This window comes from Jaculus jaculus, chromosome 16 (genome assembly GCF_020740685.1).
Source record: "Jaculus jaculus isolate mJacJac1 chromosome 16, mJacJac1.mat.Y.cur, whole genome shotgun sequence".
NCBI lineage: Eukaryota > Metazoa > Chordata > Mammalia > Rodentia > Dipodidae > Jaculus > Jaculus jaculus.
Window position 1 is genome coordinate 58,716,953 of NC_059117.1, and position 15,345 is coordinate 58,732,297.

At 41.3% G+C, this 15,345-nt stretch overlaps 1 protein-coding gene across 2 annotated transcripts in view; it reads left to right on the forward strand.

The window, feature by feature from the left end:
• Positions 1 to 13,354, forward strand: part of Dennd6a (DENN domain containing 6A) — an 80,288-nt gene extending 66,934 nt beyond the window's left edge. For both annotated transcript variants that reach the window (XM_045136021.1, XM_045136022.1), the window contains exons 16-20: positions 5,136 to 5,189; positions 5,294 to 5,403; positions 6,337 to 6,439; positions 9,568 to 9,642; positions 10,945 to 13,354. In XM_045136021.1, the coding sequence (XP_044991956.1) occupies positions 5,136 to 5,189; positions 5,294 to 5,403; positions 6,337 to 6,439; positions 9,568 to 9,642; positions 10,945 to 11,076 (474 nt within the window). In that variant the 3' untranslated portion in view covers positions 11,077 to 13,354. The remainder of the gene's footprint in view (positions 1 to 5,135; positions 5,190 to 5,293; positions 5,404 to 6,336; positions 6,440 to 9,567; positions 9,643 to 10,944) is intronic.
• Positions 13,355 to 15,345: the final 1,991 nt, after the last annotated feature.

The window sequence follows — 15,345 nt, forward strand, 5'->3', positions numbered from 1 at the left end:
TGTTCTTATAGACTTGAGGGGAAGCTCTATGATGGCAGGGGAAAATAATGGCATGAGCAGAGGGTGGACATCACCTCCTCACCAGTATCCCATGGACAACAAGAACAGGAGAGAGTGCCAAACACTGGCAAGGGGACACTGGCTATAATACTCATAAGCCCGCTCCTAACAATACACTACCTATAGGTAGGAGGTTGATTCCCAAATCTCCATTAGCTGCGAGCCTAGCATTTAAAATACCTAAGTTTATGGGGGACACCTGAATTAAACTACCACATTTACAATCCAAATAAAATTTGTTACCAAATCACTGCAGTAAATATTAATCTGACAAGTTTACCACATAAAAATAATTTATCCAGCTGGGTGTGGTGGCAATATGCCTTTAATCCCAGTACTCAGGAGGCAGAGGTAGGAGGACCGCCAAGAGTTCGAGGCCACCCTGAGACTACATAGTGAATTCCAGGTCAACCTGAGCTGGTGAGACCCTGCCTCGAAAAGCCAAAAAAAAAAAAAAAAAAAAAAAATCCAGGTGTGATTAAACATTCCTTTAATCCCAGCACTGAGGCTGAGGTTGGAGGCTCACCATTAATTTAAAGCCAGCCTGGGGCTGCAGAGTAAGTTCCAGCAGTTGGGAGGTAGAGGCAGGAGGATCACAAACTCAAATATAGCTAGAGCTACATAGCAAGACCCTGCCTCAACAAACTACATTAACTGTTGGCTATGGTGGTTCACGTCTTTAATCACAGCACTCAGGAGGCAGAGGTTGGTGTATTGCTGTGAGTTCAAGGCCACCTTGAGACTACATAGTGAATTCCAGGTCAGCCTGGGCTAGAGTGAGATCCTTCCTCAAGGGGGTGCGGGGAAAGTGGTTAAGGCACTTGCCTGCAAAGCCAAAAAAGCCACATTTGATTCCCCAGAACCCATGAAAGCCAGATGCACAAGGTGGTACAATGCATCTGGAGTTCAATTACAGTGGCTAGAAGCCTGGCATGCCAACTCTCCCTCTCCCTCTGCCTCTTTCTGTCTGTCGAATAAATTAATTAAACTACAACAACAACCCTAGGAGATGGCTCAGCAGTTAAAGGCACTTGCTTGCAAAGCTTGCTGGCCCAAGTTTAGTTCCCTAGCACCCACATAAAGCCAAATGCAAAGTGTCATTGGCATCTGTGACCCCCAACATACCTAAAACAATGGGAGTTAGAATCTGGAGAATTTGATGTTCTTTTGCAGTCTGTCAATTTATTTGCAGCTACAAAACTCCCTGTCTCTTGGACTGGTGAGATAGTTTAGTGGTTGAAGTGTTTGCCTGCAAAGCCTAAGGACTGGGCTTTTTTTTTTTTTTTTTTCTTGAGGTAGGGTCTCACTCTAGCTCAAGCCAACCTGGAATTCACTCTGTAGTCTCAGGGTAGCCTCGAACTCACAGTGATCCTCCTACCTCTGCCTCCTGAGTGCTGTGATTAAAGGCATGCACCACCACGCCTGGCGTAGGACTGGGATTTGATTCCTCAGTACTCAAATAAAGCCAGCCGGATGCACAACGTGACACATGCATCTGGAATTTGTTTGCAGTGGCTAGGGGCTCTGGTGTATTCATTCACTCTCTCTCATAAATAAAATATATTTTAAAAATTCCTGTATCTGGGGCTGGAGAGATGGCTTAGCGGTTAAGCGCTTGCCTGTGAAGCCTAAGGACCCCGGTTTGAGGCTCGATTCCCCATGACTCACGTTAGCTAGATGCACAAGGGGGCGCATGCGTCTGGAGTTCGTTTGCAGTGGCTGGAGGCCCTAGCATGCCCATTCTCTGTCTGCCTTTCTCTCTGATTCTGTTTCTGTCACTCTCAAATAAATAAATAATGAACAAAATTTAAAAAAAAATCCCTGTATCTGGCTGGAGAGATGGTTTGGCAGTTAAGGCGCTTGCCTACAAAGCCAAAGGACCTTAGTTTGATTCCCCAGTACCTATGTAAGACAGATGCACAAGGTAGCACATACATCTAGAGTTTGTTTGCAGTGGCTGGAAGCCCTGGCGTGCCCATTCTCTCTCTCCCTCTCTCCCTCTTTCTCTCTCTCAAATAAATAAATTAAATAAAAATGCTTGTGTCATAAAAGAAGTGGAGCTCAGACACCTTGAAGGTGTCCTGTAACCTCCATTGCATACCATGGCATTTACACCCACATGATTACATAAATTAATTAAAAAACACAAAAATAGGAGCTGGGCACAGTGGCATGTGCTTAGGTGCTTAACAAGTTGAAGTGGGAAGATCAGTTGAACCTGTGGGCAATTTAGTGTGAGATACCTGTCTCAAAGAGAAACAAAGCTATACAACAATAAAATGCAATTTTTGGCATATCGAGAACTGTTAAATTTTTGTGGAAGCATGACTTCCCAAGTCAGTCTAAAAGTGGCTATGTCTGTTGTGGAAATGCTGGAGTCATTGAGGCTCATTAAAGGAGTGTGAAAAAAAGCAACATCTAGACTTTCTTTTTCTGTTAATACATTCACAACACCTTGGATCACTTCTGTGAGTCCATGAGGTATGAAGGGTTGTTTTTTGTTTGTTTCTTTGTTTTTTCCCACACCAGCAAGCAATCAATTAGTTTTATAGCAGATACATCAGATCCCACAGACTGAGGACTGGTTCAGGAGATTGCCTACTTCAGATGCCAGTCAGAAGCCCCAGGTTGTTTTACCTGTACATGTGACTGACCGACTATAAATCCCAGTCTTTCTTGGGTTCCGTTAATATGCTTTAGGGTGTGGGTAATTTAGTGACTCAGAGAAACATACAATGTTCATTTATTTATTATAAAGGATATTACAAAGGGTACAGACATGCATACCGTGGAGCTTGGAGGAAGAGGAGGAACCTCCATGATTTCTAGGTGTGCCATCTTCTAGGAACCTCAGCTATATGGAAGCTTCCAAACCCTGTCTTTTGGGTGTCTATGGAGACTTCATTGCACAGGCATGGTTGAAGCATGGGTCAGCGTTTGATTGGATGTTCACAAACTGAGTAGGGAAAGCTGGCAAGGCCTGTCTGGTCAGATTATTGAGCATTCCTCACTTACAAGGATGAGGTAGGACCCGTTCTGAAGTGGAGATCTTACCTACTTTCAAAGTAGGTTAGAGAATGTCTTTATGGGCAGCAGCTTCCAGACAAAAAGGAAGGGGAAGATTAGGAGTTTCTATGACCTGCCTTGGGGAAGAGAATTTATAGTTTGTGTGGTCTGCCTAAAGAAAGGATTTATAAGCTAGGAACTGTAGGTATATATTAAAAATAACAGTGTTAGCCAGGCGTGGTGGCACACACCTTTAATCCCAGCACTTGGGAGGCAGAGGTAGGAGGATTGCCATGAGTTTAAGGCCACCCTGAGATGACAGAGTTAATTCCAGGTCAGCCTGGACCAGAGTGAGACCCTACCTCGAAAAAACCCAATAAATAAATAAATAAATAAATAAGTATGTGTATATGTGTGTGTGTGTGTGTGTGTGTGTATACATACATACATATATATGTATATGTATCTATCTATCTATCTATATATATATACACACACATACATACATACATACATACATACATACATACATACATACATATACATACACAGAGGTAGGAGGATTGCTGTGAGTTTGAGGCTACCCTGAGACCACATAGTGAATTCCAGGTCAGCCTGGGCTAGAATGAGACCCTACCTTGAAAAATAAAAAAAACAAACAAATAACCCTCCCCCCCAAAAAAAATCAGTGTTGCACAATTTTTAGTCCTCTGCCCCCCCACCTTTTATAATGGGCTGAGTTTTAAATTATAAATTTCAACTGTCTGAGGGAAAGAGTTTTTAGTAAATACCTTATTACCTCTTAAAAAATAAATAAAAATAAACCACTTCAAGGGGCTGGAGAGATGGATTAGTGGTTAAGGCACTTGTCTGTAAAGCCTAAGGACCTATGTTCAACTCCCCAAAACCCACATAAGCCAGATGCTCATGGTGGTGTATGTATCTGGAGTTTGTTTGCAGTGGCAGAAGGCCCTGGGACACCTATTATCTACTTTACTCCCTCTCTCTCTCTAGTAAATAAATAAATAAATAAAATATATTTTTTAAAAAACACTTCAAAGTTCGGGGCCACCCTGACACTGCATAGTGAATTTCTGGTGAGCCTGGGCCAGAGTGAGACCCTACCTTGAAAAACCAAAAAAAAAATAAAATAAAAAATCTCTTATAAAAATAAAAAAACACTTCAAAACCCATTTTATTGGATCTGGGGAGATAGCTCAGTGGTTAAAGGTGCTTGCTTGCAAAGCCAACTGGACTGGGTTTGATTCCCCAGTACCCATGTAAAGTCAGACACAAAAGTGGTACATGGGCCAGAGAGATGGCTTAGCAGTTAAGGCACTTGCCTGCAAAGCCAAAGGACCCAGTTTCGATTCCCCAGGATCCAAGTAAGCCAGATAGATGTATAAGGTGGCACATGTGGCTGGAGTTTGTAGTGGCTGGAAGCCCTGGCATACCCATTCTCTCTCTATCTGCCTGTTTCTCTCTCTCTCTCAAATGAATAAATAAAAATAATAAAAATATATTTAAGGGCTGGAGAGATGGCTTAGTGATTAAGGTGATTGCCTGCAAAGCCAAAGGACCCAGGTTCGATCTCCCAGAACCCACATAAGCCAGATACACTAGGTGGCACAAGTGTCTGGAGTTTGCTTACAGTGGCTAGAAGCTCTTGCACACCCATTCTCTCTCTCAGTCTCTCCCTGTCAAATACATAAATAAAAAATAAAATTATGAAAAGTATATTTTTAAAAAAGTGCATGTGTCTGACATTTCTTTGATGTGGCAAGATACTGGTACATACAGACATGCATGCATGCAAATAAATAAAAAAATATTATTTTTTGTTTGAGGTAGGGTCTCACTCTAGCTTAGGCTGACCTAGAATTCATTAAGTGGTCTCAGGGTAGCCTTGAACTCATGGCAATCCTACTAATTCTGCCTTACGAGTGCTAGGATTAAAGGCATATGCTACCACGTCCAGAAAATAAAAAAAAATGTTCTATTAAAGTTTAAGACCCCTTACTGTCTGAGTAAGAATTCCTAACCTTTATTAACTTTTTCCCTGGTTTTAGGAAAGATATGTGGCAAGCTTGATGCCTTTGCAGAAAAGTATTTCTCCATGGAAGGTATGTGCATATTGAAGCAATTTCCTCTTTCAGTTCTAAACTATAATTTCCTTCTTTGAATATATCACTTTCTTATTTCTACATATATATGACTTGTTTTCTAGAGTCCACCCCAATTAAGACAGTTTCTTCCAGAAGAATTTATGAAGACACTTGAGAAAGCAGGACCTCAGCTTACCTCTAGAATAAAAGGCGATTGGATTGGACTTTACCGGTTAATCACTCCACCTCACCCCTCTTTACCCATATGCGTAGCTTTACTTAAAACTAAATGTAAGCTGGACATGGTGGCACACACCTTTAGTCCCAGCTCTTGGGAGGCTGAAGTAGGACTAAATGTAAACTGGATCCTTTATTTAATTTAATTAATTAATTAATTTATTTATTTATTTGAGAGAGCGTGAGAAAAGAGGCAGAGAGAGAGAGAGAGAGAAAAGGCACACCAGGGCCTTCAGCCACTGTATACAAACTCCAGATGTATTTGCCACTCTGTACATCTGGCTTATGTGGGTCCTGAGAAATCAAATTTTTATTTATTTGTAAGAGAGAATATGAGGCAGACAGTGAGTATGGGAGCACCACAGCCTCCTGCCGCTGCAGACAAACTCCAGACACATGCGCCACTATGTATATCCAGCTTTATGTAGATACTGAGGAATCAAACCTGGGCTGTCAGGGGAATTCTCACCCTGGTTGTCAAGCTGTGCAAACAAGTGCTATTAACCTCTGAGACATCTCTATAGACCATAGATTCTTTTTTAGAAAATTCAAATAAGATGGTAGTTTTCTGAGTTGTAAGGAAGGGATAAAAGGTTGCTTTGGTAGTGTACACTTCTAATCCAAACTCTTGGGAAGTGGAGGCAGGAGGATCAAGAGTTGGTCTTTCTTAGCTACATAGGAAGTTTTCAGGACAGCCTGGCTACTTGAGACTTTTTTTTTTTTTTTTTTTTTTTCAAGGTAGGGCCTCACTCTAGCGCAGGCTGACCTGGAATTCACAATGCAGTTTCATAGCATTCCTACCTCTGCCTCCTGAGTGCTGAGATTAAAGGCATGTGCCACCATGCCCAACTGAGACCCTGTCTTAATAAGGGGAGGGGAATGAATGAAGAGAGAAAATAAATCTTAGTCACATTTTGCTCTTTTGTAGGCAGTTTCTAAAGTCTCCAAATTTTGATGGTTGGTTCAAGACCCGACGGAAAGAAATGACCCAGAAATTGGAGGCTCTTCATCTAGAAGCCCTTTGTGAAGAGGTTGGAAAGCAGTGTGTTTGTACATTGACCTCAAGTAGTGAAAGTAAAGATAAAAGTTATTGTTTGGGCTGGAGAAATGGTTCATCAGTTAAGGCACTTACCTACAAGGCCTAATAATCCTGGTTCAATTCCTTAGTACCTACCTAAAGTCAGATGCACAAAGTGGTGCATGCATCTGGAGTTCATTTGCAGCAGCTAGAGACTCTGGTGTGCCCATTCTCTCTTTTTCTGTTTGTCTTTGTTCTGTTTCTCTCTACTTTTAAATTAATTAATTTACCAAAAAAGGGGGGGACTGTATTGATGGTTTAGTGGTTAAGGCACTTGCCTGCAAAGCCTAAGGATCCCGGTTTGATTCCCCAGTACCCACATAACCAGATACACAATGTGGCTCATGGCTCTGGAATTTGTTTGCATTGGCTAGAGGCCCTGGCTCACCCATTCTCTCTTTATCTGCCTCTTTCTCTCTTTTTTTAAAAGAAAAAGGGCTGGAGAGATGGCTTAGTGGTTAAGGCATTTGCCTGCAAAGCCAGGTTTGATTCCCCAGGACCCACCTTAGCCAGATGCACCAGGGGTGTATGTGTCTGCAGCTTGTTTGCAGTGGCTGGAGGCTCTGGTGCTCATTCTTTCTCTCTTTTTCCTTCTTTCTCTCTGTCAAATAAATAAATAAAAATAAAAATATTAAAAAAATATATATATATATTTTAAATGATGGGTTTTTATATTTTTTTTATTTACTTATTTGACAGAGAAAGAGGGAGAGAGAGAGAGAGAATGGGTACACCAGGGCCTCTAGCCACTGCAAACAAACTCCAGACATGTGCACCCCTGGTGCATCTGGCTAAGGTGGGTCCTGGGGAGTCAAACCTGGGTCTTTTGGCTTTGCAGGCAAGTGCCTTAATAGCTAAGCCATCCCTCCAGCCCAATAATATACTTTTTTTTTTTTTTTATTTGAGAGCAACAGACACAGAGAGAAAGACAGATAGAGGGAGAGAGAGAGAACGGGCGCACCAGGGCTTCCAGCCTCTGCAAACGAACTCCAGACACGTGCGCCCCCTTGTGCATCTGGCTAACATGGGACCTAGGGAACCGAGCCTCGAACCGGGGTCCTTAGGCTTCACAGGCAAGCGCTTAACCGCTAAGCCATCTCTCCAGCCCAATAATATACTTTTTTAAGTTACTCAGGGACTGGAGAGATGGCTTAGCAGTTAAAGGTGCTTGCCAGCAAAGTCTAAGAACCCAGGTTTGATTTCCCACAACCCACATAAGCCAGATGCACATAGAGGCACCTGCATCTGGAATACATTTGCAGTGGCTAGAGGCCCTGGTGCACCCATTCTGTCTCTCTCCGTCTATTCTCTCTGTCTCTTTCTACTTGCAAATTAATTAATTATTTTTTTTTAAAGTTACTCTTGTGCTGGGTGTGGTGGTACATACTTTCTATCCGGGCACTCAGGAGACACGGCTCAGTGGTTAGGTGCTTGCTTGCAAAGTCTGGTGGTCTGGGGTTCAATTCCCAAGTAAATACAGGCATAAAACCTGGCGCATGTATCTGGAGTTTCTGTGCACTTCTACATGTACTTGCATGTGCACATGCCCCCCCCCACGAATAAGTTAAAAGAAATTTTAGAAAAGATACCAGTACTCATAATCCCCTTGATAATGAATAATAAGTATAGTTTCCTAGATTCTGTGCTCTGTGTCAGGGGGCAACTATATCAGTGCTTAGTATGCAGAGTGTGAATTGTTACAGCAGCTTCCTAAAGCAGATTTGTTATGATCTGCATTAGGCAGCACCCCTGCATCATAGAGCCCACAGTGTGCTGTGGTCCGCTTGCACTGGCCTCTGCAAACTTACCGTGCTTATCTCTTCTAGTGCTGTGCTCAGTGACCTTAGCTTGAAATTCCCTGCAGTGGGAGTAATACACCACAGAACCTGGCAAATTTTATATAAACCAGGGAGCATATTTGGGATCAGGACTCACATCCTCACAGTATAACTCCAGCTCATTTCCAGTGGGACTTTGCCAGTTAGTGCTATCAGCTTTTTCCATGTGGTTGGACTGGATTTTACATCCATGGCTTAAAGCCAAGCAATTTAAAATAACTTCTTGTGACAGATATAGGATTATTTTCTTTTTAAAAAATATTTTATTTGAGAAAGAGGCAGATAGAGAAAGAGAGATAATGGGCACACCAGGGCATTTAGCCATTACTAATGAACTCCATACACATGCGCCACCTTGTGCATCTGGCTTTACATGGGTACTGGGGAGTCAAACCTGGGTCCTTTACCTTTGCAGGTAAGTACCTTAACCCTTAAACCATCTGTCCATCCCTGTAGGCTTGTTTTCATTTGTATTTAGTTTTAAATGTTGAGAACTGGTCTTGGTGTCATCTTTCTGATCATAAACTCCCATTATGACTGGAGAAAAAGAATCCAATGAAGGCAGCCAATAAGTAAGCCAGGAGAGCTCACTTGAGGGCAGAGTTTCTTCAGTTCATTTCTGTCAGTCACCTTATCTGCTGCCAATGTCACTCCTCACCACTGTAGGGTAAAGGTTAGGGTTCCAGAGCTGCTGCTATGCTTTTCCTACTTTACCTGGAAGGGCCTAAGGAAGGATTTTTTTTCTTTCATTCTGTTTCATTTCCAAATATTAGACAGTTGTCTGGTTAATTGTGAAAGTTATCTAATTTAGACTATCATAAGAATTGTTCTTGGGCTGGAGAGTTGGCTTAGCGGTTAAGCGCTTGCCTGTGAAGCCTAAGGACCCCGGTTCGAGGCTCGGTTCCCCAGGTCCCATGTTAGCCAGATGCACAAGGGGGCGCACGCGTCTGGAGTTCGTTTGCAGAGGCTGGAAGCCCTGGCGTGCCCATTCTCTCTCTCCATCTATCTGTCTTTCTTTCTGTGTCTGTCGCTCTCAAATAAATAAATAAAATATTAAAAAAAATATTAAAAAAAAAAAAAGAATTGTTCTTGGGCTGGCATGTGGTGTCTCAACTGAGGAAAAGCTCTGCTCTCTTTTCTTTCCTATTCTTCTTGCCCATCCGCCTCAGTGGCTGGGGTAGAGAGGTTTGGTTTGGGTGTTGTTTTGAATCCATACTGATTTGGAATCTTCTTTCTGTTTTAGGACCTTCTTCTCTGGATCCAGAAACATACAGAAGTAGAAACAGTAGACCTTGTATTGAAACTAAAAAATAAGTTGGTATGTAACTAAAGAGGTGACGAATGGGGCTGGAGAGATGGCTTAGCGGTTAAGAGGTGACGAATGAACTATCCTTTCTGTGAAGATATTTTTCTCTCATTTGAGTTGATAATCCAGGATGTATCACCGAAGTAACTTTAAATGAGAAGACATGAGACTGGCTAATTGACAGTAGATATGATGGAAAACATTTCATCATTCAAGCAGGTTATAGTGGTGCCATATTATTCTAAGATACTTGCTTGGAATTTAATGAATTCTATAAAAATATTGCCACTTCCTGTCATGGGGGAGGGAAGGAAGAGTCCATTCAGCCTCTCCTCTCACTTAGGTCTTCTAGGAAGATTATGGTAGCTAGTGTGGAGGGGCATAAGGGCATACCTATCCCAGAGTATCCCAGAATGGCAGGGCCTCACTTAGCCAAGGCTGCCTAGAACTCACTCTATAGTCCCCGACTGGCCTTGATCTCAGAGTGATCCTCCTACCTTTGTCTGTACCACCACACCAGCTTCCCAAAGTATATTTAAGTGTGTTTAAGCAGTTGCTGGGAGATGGCTTAGCCACTGGTAAAGAGTGTATACTCCTATAAATAACCCTTCGCTAAGGATTTTTGTGGGCAACCCTGACCCAAAAAAAAAAGGAAAAGAGAAAGACATGACATGAACATGGAAACAAGACTTGTTGGGAAGAGGGAGGGGAGCAGTTGGGAAGGTAGGGGAGTGAAAGGGTAATGGGGGCGTGAATTGATAAAAATACATTGTGGAGCTGGAGAGATGGCTTAGTGGTTAAGGCACTTGCTTGCAAAGGACCCAGATTCAATTCCCCAGGACCCATGTAAGCCAGATGCACAAGGTGGCATGTGCATCTGGAGTTTGTTTACAGTGGCTGAATGCTCTGGTGCACCCGTTCTCTCTCTTCTTCTCTGTCCCTCTCTTTCGATCTCTTCTGTCTCTCAAATAAATTTAAAAATGCACTGTGGACATGTAGAAAATGTCATCATGAAGCCTGTTGTTATTTATAATTAGCATATGCTAATGAAAGTACCTCTAGATACAAAAAAGTCACCTTCAATTTTATGCCATATAGTTTCTGTCCGTAGGTATTATCCATGAATTCATAGGGAAGCCTATAACTGAGCTGCGCGATGTATTGTTTCAGTGGCATATCCTCTGCTGTGTCAGTTTCTATAAGTTCTACTCTAAGACTGCAAGTTTCCAAGTAGTTAGGGCATGAAAACTGCTTATGTAGAATATAGTATATTAATTAGACTCATTGAAATGCTGTCATCTGTTCCTTCTATAGTTGCAGGCAAACCGAGAGCATTTACCTGTGAAACCTGGCACTGTAGAAAAGTTACGGACACATATAGACACAATTATCTTAGCGTTGCCAGAGGACCTGCAAGGCATACTGATCAAGATGGGCACAACGTGATACCTGCCAGGATTCTCCAGCCAAAGGGATTGTGCAACATGAAGCACACTGACATTTCAACCAGATGCACAAAGGATGTGTCTCAGCAGCAAAGTGAGAGAAGCCGTGAAGGCAGGATGCGGGGTGGACACAATACTTGAGTTGTATCAACAGACCTTTTTAGTGCATTATTTTTAAAAATGGATATTGGTGGTGGTTCCATTTTATACTGAAATACCGAAAGGCATTTCCCTATTTTTAATCATGTTCTAAAGTGCTCTTATGAGAGACCTGTGGGGCCATCAGAATCCGGATTCCCAGCTGCAGTGCTGGCATTGCAGGTATTTTTTTAAATTGGTGCTGCTTTGCCCAATCATGTTGAAACTCAGGGGGATATAACTAACATTCACACTGGCTATCTCCTCAAGAAGGACAAGACTTTTCTTTGCAGGAGTAGTGAGAAATGATCGAGGCTTGTGTAGTGCCTTCTGTGGTCCTGTATGTTTCACAAAGCCCAGCTGCTGGTCCTGAAGCTTGTTCTTAGCTGGATATGATGTATCATTTTGTAAGGTATTCTGATAAGCGATCCTGCCTGTCCATCATGTGTGTTAGTTACATGGTGTTTTAAACTGTCATATTTGTTTTTATTTCACTATTTTGTTTACCATTCTCAAAATTTAGTTTTAGGAGTTTCTCCAAAGGCAAGAAGGCATTTAGCATTAGGGAGAGTTTCTTTTCTCTCGCCTTTTACTGATGGATCTGCACAAATTAACTAGGTTGGATGTATTTTGAAAATGTTATAATTATCAACCTTATAATCAACTGTTTTGTTTTGTTTTTTTGAGGTAGAGTTCAACTCTAGCCCAGGCTGGCCTGGAACTCACACTGTAGTCCCAGGATAGCCTCAAACTCACAGCGATCCTCCTACCTCTGCCTCCCAAGTGCTGGGATTGAAGGCGTGCACCACCATGCCCATCTCAACTATGTTTTTAAACAACTATTCTTATATCAAAGGCATTCCTAAGCCATTTATGGGATAGTTATTTGAGGACTGAGTTTTAAAGTTATTTTTTTGGGTAGTGTTACTTCACCCAAATTAATGTTTCTCAGAACACTTTTCCTATTGTTGTTTGACATGGGAATGTTTATCTCTGAATCACTGTTAGAGGTTTTTGTTGTTTTTGTTAATTTCTGTTTTGTTCATACTACCTTGCCAAAAGTGGAAGAATGTTATTTGGTAGAGTGAGATTGGTTTATGTTTGACTAGGAATGTCTGCAGAAGCCACTATTCAAGATAGGCACACATGATGTAGCACATATGTAAATATATTCAGTACCCTCTGGACAGCCAAGATTAGGTGTGTGCATTTGTTTAAAAAAAAAAAAGGCTTCAGAAGCTATCTCTCGTTCTCTGTTGGTGTTACTCTATAAAGGGCATTTCTTACCCAAGAAAGGTTCCTACTATTTGTGACTGTGATTTAACACCCAGGTGTGCCCCTTGAAGCACGTGTGTGTCATGGAAGGAATCATTTGCTGTGAATCATGTGGTTGTCTTGTGAAACAACACTTGACCTTTGAGAAGAGGGGCAACAACTTTTCTATGCTGACATACTTCATAACTTTCTGGGAAACTTTATTTAGGTATAAATGGTCATTGTATTTTTCAAAAAGTGTATTTTAATAATCTCACAATTTATATATAGTCTGTGACCTGGATTTAGAAGTTGTTAGTGTCATATCAAGGATCTTTTAAATTACACTTCCACAGGATGTATCATTTCAGGTTTATTTTGCACAGCTAAAGAATAACATGAAATGCCAGTTAGCATGATAATGGTATCATCATATTTACTGTTTTTAACTGAAACTTAACACATGTTGAAAAGCTAATCATATTCACTTAAGTTATCTTCCATCTAACCAGGCCTGACCCTGTTTAGCTTCTGTCATCAGATGAAATCAGATTTGTTTAGGGTAGTATGGCCATACACTCACCCCAATTATCTCTTAATTTCAAATTATGTACCTGTAAGAGTACCTTAAAGTTGTATTGGTAACCTGAAAAGATTGACTGGTAACTTAAATTTTGTATGTGATTTTTCAGAGATGTCTGTTTTTATTTTTTTCAATTTTGTTAATATCCAAACTGTTTCATGTGTATCTCTAACACTGTCAGAAGAAATCACTGCTTTGTGAATGTGCTGTAATGCCTAGTGCCTTCTATTATAATGGAAAAGAAGTGGTATGGAGGCATTTATGGTCATTACCAAAAACTGAATTAAAGGCCTTGGATTTTAAAGCATTTGCATAACTTGTGTTTCTTTTCTCCCACTCCTTCCTTCCCTTCCCTCCTTCCCTCCCTCCCTTCCTTTTTTTTTTTCTTTTTGGGTATATTTTTGGTTTTTTGAAGTAGGGTCTCACCATACCTCAGTCTGACCTGGAATTCACTATGAGGTCTCAGGTGGCCTTAAACTCACAGCGATCCTACCTCTGTCTCCTAAATGCTGGGATTAGAGGTGTGTACCACCACGCCCAGCCTGAGTCTTTTTTAAACATTGTTTTTTCTTTTCTTAATCTAATAAAGTCTCTCCAAACTTTAAAAAATATGTTTTATGTACCAGAAAAAGAGATTGGATGCCCATTACCTCATCACTTTTTTTTTTTTTTTTGGTTGTTCGAGGTAGGGTCTTACTCTGGTCCAGGCTGACTGGGAATTAACTCTGTAGTCTCAGGGTGGCCTTGAACTCACAGCGGTCCTCCTACCTCTGCCTCCCGAGTGCTGGGATTAAAGGCGTGCGCCACCACACCTGGCTTTCTACTTTTTTTTTTTTTTTGGTAATTTTTTAAATAAGAGATAATTGACATGTCGGGGGCTCTAGCCACTGCAGTCAAACTCCAGATGCATGTGCCACCTTGTGTTGCATGTATGACCTTGTGCAATTGTATCACTTTGTGCATCTGGCTTATGTGGGACCTGGAGAGTTGAACATGGGTCCTTAGGTTTTGCAGGCAAGTACCTTAACTGCTAAACCATCTCTCTAGCCTTTTTATCTTCTTTTCTTTCTTTCTTTTCTTTTCTTTTTTTTTTTTTTTTTTTTTTAGTTTTTCAAGGTAGGATTTCACACTAGTGCAGGCTGACCTGGAATTTACTATGTTGTTTCAGGGTGGCCTCAAACTCTCAGCTACCCTCCTACCTCTGCTTCCCTAGTGCTGGGATTAAAGGCCTGTGCCACCATGCCTAGCCTCCTTTCTGCTATTTAAAAAACAAAATGCATATATATAGTTTGAGTCCTGGGATCCTGGGGAATGGAATCTGGGTCCTTTGGCTTTGCAGGCAAATGCCTTAACTGTTAAGCCATCCTTCTCCAGCCACTTTCTGCTTTTTTTTTTTTTTTTGCTTGTTTTTCGAGGTACGGTTTCACTCTAGTCCAGGCTGACCTGGAATTCACTATGTAGTCTCAGGGTGGCCTTGAACTCATGGTGACCCAACAACCTCTGACTCCCAAGTGCTGGGATTAAAGACATGTGCCACCATGCCTAGCACCCCTTTCTGCTCTTTTAATTTGTTTTTTAAATTTTTTTTAAATTTTTACTTTTGGTTTTTCGAGGTAGGGTTTCACAATAGCCCAGGCTGACCTGGAACTCACTGTGTAGTCTCAGGATGGCCTCCAACTCACGGCAATCCTCCAACCTCTGCCTCCTGAGTGCTGGGATTAAAGACATGCCCCACCACACCTGGCTTGGATCTGCTTTTTTAAATGTAGGTTTCTAGTGCTATCTATATTTTCTTTTTTTAAATCTTATTTTATTTTTCTCAATTTTTTAAAACATTTTCCATTATTATAAAAAATATCCCATGGTATATTTTCTTTTTTTTAAAAAAAATTTTATTAGCATTTTCCATGATTATATAAAAAATCCCATGTTAATTCCCTCCTCCCCCCCCCCACACTTTCTCCTCCATGGTATATTTTCTTAAACACTGTTTTAGTGGTATTCCACAGATTGTATTATGCTGTTTATTTTCATTCAATTCAAAATGCCCTACACTTGTTTTTCACTCTTTTTATTTGCCAGCACAGAGGAATAGAGAAAAGGTAGATAGAATGGGCACGCCAGGGCCCCTAGCAGTTGCAAATGAACTCCAAACACATATGCCACTTTGTGCATCTAGTTTTATGTGGGTACTGGGAATTGAAACTTAGGTTGTTGGGTGTTAATCTAGTTTCCACATATTTGTAGTTTCCAGAAATATTTTGTCTCCAATTCGTAACTTTACTTGATTAATGG